This window comes from Hevea brasiliensis, chromosome 16 (genome assembly GCF_030052815.1).
Source record: "Hevea brasiliensis isolate MT/VB/25A 57/8 chromosome 16, ASM3005281v1, whole genome shotgun sequence".
Classification (NCBI taxonomy): domain Eukaryota; kingdom Viridiplantae; phylum Streptophyta; class Magnoliopsida; order Malpighiales; family Euphorbiaceae; genus Hevea; species Hevea brasiliensis.
Genome location: NC_079508.1, coordinates 64,013,894 through 64,019,898, shown reverse-complemented (window position 1 = coordinate 64,019,898; position 6,005 = coordinate 64,013,894). Strand labels below are relative to the sequence as shown.

At 26.1% G+C, this 6,005-nt stretch overlaps 1 protein-coding gene across 1 annotated transcript; it reads left to right on the top strand.

Annotated features, from left to right (window-relative positions):
• LOC110672370 (60S ribosomal protein L7a-2) lies at positions 1 to 2,836 on the top strand. The gene is made up of 7 exons (XM_021835133.2): positions 1 to 131; positions 815 to 862; positions 1,192 to 1,393; positions 1,603 to 1,772; positions 1,870 to 1,998; positions 2,123 to 2,215; positions 2,494 to 2,836. Exons 1-7 carry the CDS (start codon positions 129 to 131, stop codon positions 2,623 to 2,625), a joined length of 777 nt encoding a protein of 258 aa, XP_021690825.1. The 5' UTR covers positions 1 to 128; the 3' UTR covers positions 2,626 to 2,836.
• The last annotated feature ends 3,169 nt before the right edge of the window (positions 2,837 to 6,005 follow it).

Genomic DNA, 6,005 nt, shown 5'->3' with positions numbered 1-6,005 from the left:
CAATTAGGGCTACTGTCTACTGCGCAGAGAAATAAAAGCCCTCAATAGCTGCCGCTTCGTTTTCTTCTTCTATTACACGCCCTTTCTTCCAACGACAGCTAGGGTTTTCTGGGCATCTCTTCTCCCACATGGTACCTTATTCGATTTGCTTATTGAATATACGTGTCATACTCAATGTTGTATAGTTAGCCCACCTTCTTATTCAATGATTCAAATTTGTTTCCCATTTCGTAACTCTGTTTTGGATTTTTAATGCTTTTTATTGATGATGAATCTTTGAATTTTTATGATATTGGAAAATCGTTTAAGTCATCTGGGTAGTTTTGTCCTGTATTTGTTGAAGTCATTTTTGAAAAGTAAGTGTTTGAGGTAGCAGAAGGATTACTTTCTGCTCATTGTGCCATACGGAACTTTGTTGCCATCTTATTTGTAAATATTTAGTTTCAAACTTGCTTGAGGAGCTGAAATTCTGTGGTATTATCCTACAATTTTAGTAAAGGTAGAAGGATTTGATTATTTTGTGGGAATAATGATTACATCTATATTTTACTCCTGGACGCCTCTCAGTGTTTATTGTGCATTTTGAGAAGTTGAAAAATGGTTATCATGATAAAATAGTTGAATGTATAAACACTGGAAACATTTAAAGTTATGCTGACATTTTTTCATGGCGTATTGTTCTTCCGAGTTGAATGACTGTATAGAAGGTCCATTTAGTTGTTTTCCTTTGTTTGTTTGTTCTTCTGTTTTTTTGTTTATTATTATTTTAAATTTTTTTATACGTATATCTCTCAAACTTTCATATTTTTTACAGGGTCCCAAAAAAGTTGTCAAGGCCCCAGTTTTGGCAAAGAAGAAACCTGTAAGTAATCTTTTGCACGCTCAATCAAGTTATCAAATTATGTGGAATTATTGCAATGTTTAAACTTATCCCAGCATGACCCAATCTGTAGATTCTTTAATGCCATCTGCATAATTGGTTTATTTAGGTAGTGCACTCTTTTTTTATTTTATTTAGTAATCTTTCTTTGGCACTTGGAACAAAACAAACTGTACACAAACTTTCAGAAGTTTTGTGTAGTTACTCGTTTTATTTCAACTGTGGAAATTCAGTTTTCTATTCAATTTGTAGGTTGATATGTTTTTGTTTTGTAAGTACACTGATTTAATGTATTAACTTGATAACTGCAGGAAAAGGTTGTGAATCCTTTGTTTGAGAAGCGAACAAAGCAGTTCGGAATTGGGGGTGCACTCCCACCAAAGAAGGACTTGACTAGGTTTGTCAAGTGGCCTCATGTTGTTCGTATTCAGAGACAAAGGAGGATTCTGAAGCAACGTTTGAAGGTTCCTCCTGCTGTTAACCAGTTCACAAAAACACTAGACAAGAACCTTGGTAAGATTTCTATTACTATTCTAGAAACTCATAACTTTTGTTTTATTTCAAGGCCTGTGTTACTGTGCATGAGGATCCTGTGTAAACATGGTCAATATTGTATTTTTTTTTTCTGGAATAATGTATGTTTCATTATATCATGGTACTATGGATGATGTTTTCTGATATCAACTTGTCCAACTTATTTTTGTTGTTGTTTTATGTTACAGCTACACAACTCTTCAAATTGCTTCTCAAATATAGACCTGAGGACAAGGCAGCTAAGAAGGAAAGGCTTCTTAAAAGGGCACAAGCTGAAGCTGAGGGTAAAACTGTTGAATCAAAGAAACCCATTGTTGTTAAATATGGTCTTAACCACGTTACTTACCTCATTGAGCAGGTATTTATTATAACTACTGAATGATCAGCACTTGTCTGCATATGGTGTTAATTATGCATAGGTTAAAATTTTTTTCTCATAAACAAACTCCATGCAGAACAAAGCCCAATTAGTGGTTATTGCACATGATGTTGATCCAATTGAGCTTGTTGTTTGGTTGCCTGCTTTGTGCCGTAAAATGGAGGTCCCTTATGCAATTGTGAAGGGCAAGTCACGACTTGGAGCTGTGAGCTTTCTGCACTTATTCGGTTATTCCATCCATTTAATGCTTTTTTTTTTATTTAGTTTTGTTTGGAAAATTGATAATTCATTGTCTTCTGAATATTTGTGATTAAAAATAAAATAAACAGATTGTTCACAAGAAAACAGCTGCAGCTTTATGCCTTACATCTGTGAAGAATGAAGATAAATTGGAATTTAGCAAGATTTTGGAAGCAGTCAAGGTAATAAATAGCGCATCTGTGTGACTTTGTTCTACAAATACATCATTTATTTATATCATGCCCTTGGGGCATTTTTCATGATTGTTTGATTTGATATTTAACAATCCTCATAATTAAAGATTTGGTTTTATGTGAATTTATTATCATGGAAGACTCAAAAGCTGTCCTGATTTTAAAGCCAATGTTTCTTGAACAGCATTACTGTTGTTCTTCACATGGTCTGCCTATTTGTGATTTCCCCCTAAACTATCACTCTTGTTTCCTTCATTTAAATTTAGGCCAACTTCAATGACAAGTTTGATGAGCACCGCAAGAGGTGGGGTGGTGGCATCATGGGCTCCAAATCTCAAGCAAAGACCAAAGCTAAGGAGAAGCTCTTAGCTAAGGAGGCCGCACAGAGAATGTCTTGAGCCTTCTAATAGTGTAAGAGAGTTATAATCAGAAAGGAACTTGTGATAATGAATTTTGCATTTGTTATTTTGATCATATGGGTTGTTTTTATGTACTAGTTTGGCATAGATGGAGTAGTTAAGATATTTGACCATTTTCTCTTGTTTACATTGTGGTGGGAGAATGAATATTTTTGTAGTTGGAAATGCAGATACGATGGGCTTTTTGTTATGCATGGTTTTTGAGCATTTGATTAGGGAACAAGGATGTTTTACGGTATAAACAAGATTTGTTATTGAGATGACCAGCAGAGAACCTTTGGCCGCCCGTTGAGCTTGGCGGGGAATTGATATCTGCTTTAAGTGGGCGAGGCTTTAGAAATCTTGAGCATGAAATCTTCGTAAATCACCCTCATAAGCATCTTTTTTATTGTTGCTCCTTTCCAATCCCACGGGATTCATTTATGGCCATCATTGGTAAGAAAAAGGTTAAAAAAAAAAAAAGTTTACATAATTATACATTAATTTTAATTTTTTAAATGAAAAATATTTAAAATATATAAAGTTAAAAAATTGAATTTTTTTCATTTTAAAAATGAGATAAAAGAGATGGATTGAATTGAAATTGTATGAAATTCTACACGTCTGCAGGTGGCAAGAGGTTAAGTCCTGCGTACTGCGTAGATTCCCTTTCGACGTATTAATCAGCACTGAGCAAAATTAAAAGACTAGACTAGCAAATAATTGATATTTTTATTGACAAAAATTTTAACAATTTTTGCATGTGACTTAAATTGGACACAAATTGGTAGTTTAAAAAAAAAATGTTTAATGATTGAACAAAAATTGTAATTTTTTTTTTTAAATCAGCATATCTCTATATACAGAACCAAGTGCTTCGTACCATATAAAAATAATAAGTTAGTTTAAAAAAAAAAAATGCGAGTTATTTGTAAGAAGTAGCGGCCATAAGAGGAGAAAAATGTATATATATATATATATATATATATATATATATATATATATATATATATAAATAAAGTAAGGAGATATTTTCAAAAGAATACTACCGTCAATTTACTTGTAAAGATTGTCACTTTTTATAAATAATTTTTTTTATATTAATTATTATTTATTTTTTTAATTATTATTATCTATATTACTATTTTAATATTTATTATTTAAATTATTATTTTTTAAAAAATTTAATTTTTAAAAATTAATACTTTTTACGATTAAATGTGATATTTAAAAATTATTTATATATTTTTTTATAAATTTATTTATAAAAAATATTATTTTTCACATCTCACAATCTATTATAATAATAATAATAATAATAATAATAATAATAATAATTTTAAATAAAAAATAATTTAGAAGACGACAACAATGAAAATAATAATAAAAGGTCACTAATGACCATTAATTTAAATAAAATTAACTATTAATTTGTGATATTGTATTTTTAATATATATATAACAAATAGGTTTTCATTGATGTTGCCACATAGACTTTCAAATCTATTACATTTATGTTAAGTGGTAATTTTAAACAATATTTATAGATGTCAAATTTCCCTTTAAAAGAAAATCATGATCCACGTTTATTTTTAAGAAAAATCAAAATTATTTAATGAAATATTTTTAAACACATTTATTATAATTAAATTTAATATTTAATTATTAATTATTTGCTAACCCAACACTTTAATTTTAAAATTAAATGAATATTGTCATAATTCTAGTATTATTGTCATAATTAAAAGTTTAATTTCTTTTAAAATATTTATTTTAAATTATAACAAAGTATCAGGAGGTATTTGAATTTTTATAAGAAATTAATGGTTGAAATTTTTTAATTATTAAAGTAATATATCCATTAATTTTTAATTTTTTTAAAAATAAGAAAAATTTCAACATTTTTCTACTTACTAAATAGTTATAATATATAATTATTAAATATAATTATCATCAATTTCTTAATTACTTAATTAAGACCCATGTTTATTTTGAAGGAAAATCAAAATCATTTAATATAATATTTTTACACATTGATTATAATGATATTTAATATTTACTCAAGATGTTTAATATTTCATTAAATCATAAAAAATAAAGAATTATATTATTGTTATTATTATTATTATTAAGTAGCAACATCAAAAATTTTAATTAATTTTTTTTAAATTAACAATAATTTAATGACTTAATTAAATTTGATTTAAATTTTTTACAGAACAAATATTTTTTTTCTCATTAAGCATTATCTCTTCATCTAATTACTCTTAAATCATCTTTTAATTTGATTTATTATTTATATTGCTTATTTTAATTATTATTGGTCTCATTCATAAATTTTATTATTTTAATTCTTATTTTACTTTTCTCACTCTATTAAATATAATAAAATCAAAACAAATTATTTTTTTAAATAGTTAAACTGACACAAATCATAAATAAAATTAAAATAATTAAGCAAAAATTAATATTATATTATAGTCAATTAATATAAAATTAATCTACATTTTTATATAAAATCGTCAAAATACACAATTTACATTCTTTTATATAATTAATACAATATTTTTCCTAAAAGTTAAAAATTACCTTTCAAGTCTTTACATCTATTTTTTATTTGCTTTACTAAATTTGATTATTTTCATGTTTTAATTAAATAATTATATTCTTATACATAAAAGTAAAATTACATTGAAAATTTAATGACAAGTAAGAATAATTAGAAATATTAGTTAAAGTCAAATAAAAAAAAATAATGTATACAATAATTTAGTCAATGAATAAAAAATTAAAGTAGTCCAAATTTGTAATTTTATTATATTAGATAATAATTTAATGTCACTTAATTTATTTGATTAATAACATTAATAAAGTTTAAATTATTTTTATAAATAAAATAATGTTACTCTATTTTAAATAAAATAATTATATAAATTATTATTAATTTATATATAGAAAGAATTAAAAAATATATATTTTTAATTATTATTATTTAAATTATATATGTATATTACTGTATATAATATGAATATTTCGCTAGTTATTAAATGAAGCAAATAAGAAAAAGAAGAAAAGCCGTTGAACATGGAAAGACCTAGTGGGGAAAGACACGTGCCAAGTCACCCAAATGCATCCTTTTGTGCAAGTGAATGTAACTCGTAAAATAAGATCATATCTTCATTGACACCATAGAATTTTTTGTCCCCTAAATTTTGTTATAATTAAGGAAAAAAAGGAGTAACATATGAAATTTCCATGAAATTCTTACATTGGAATTTATTTTATCGTTTTAAATAAAAATAAATTTAAAATTAAAAGAAAAACAATATAAAAAATTCTTTTAATTTCAAAAAGGTCCATTTGAAGTGGGAAGGAAACAA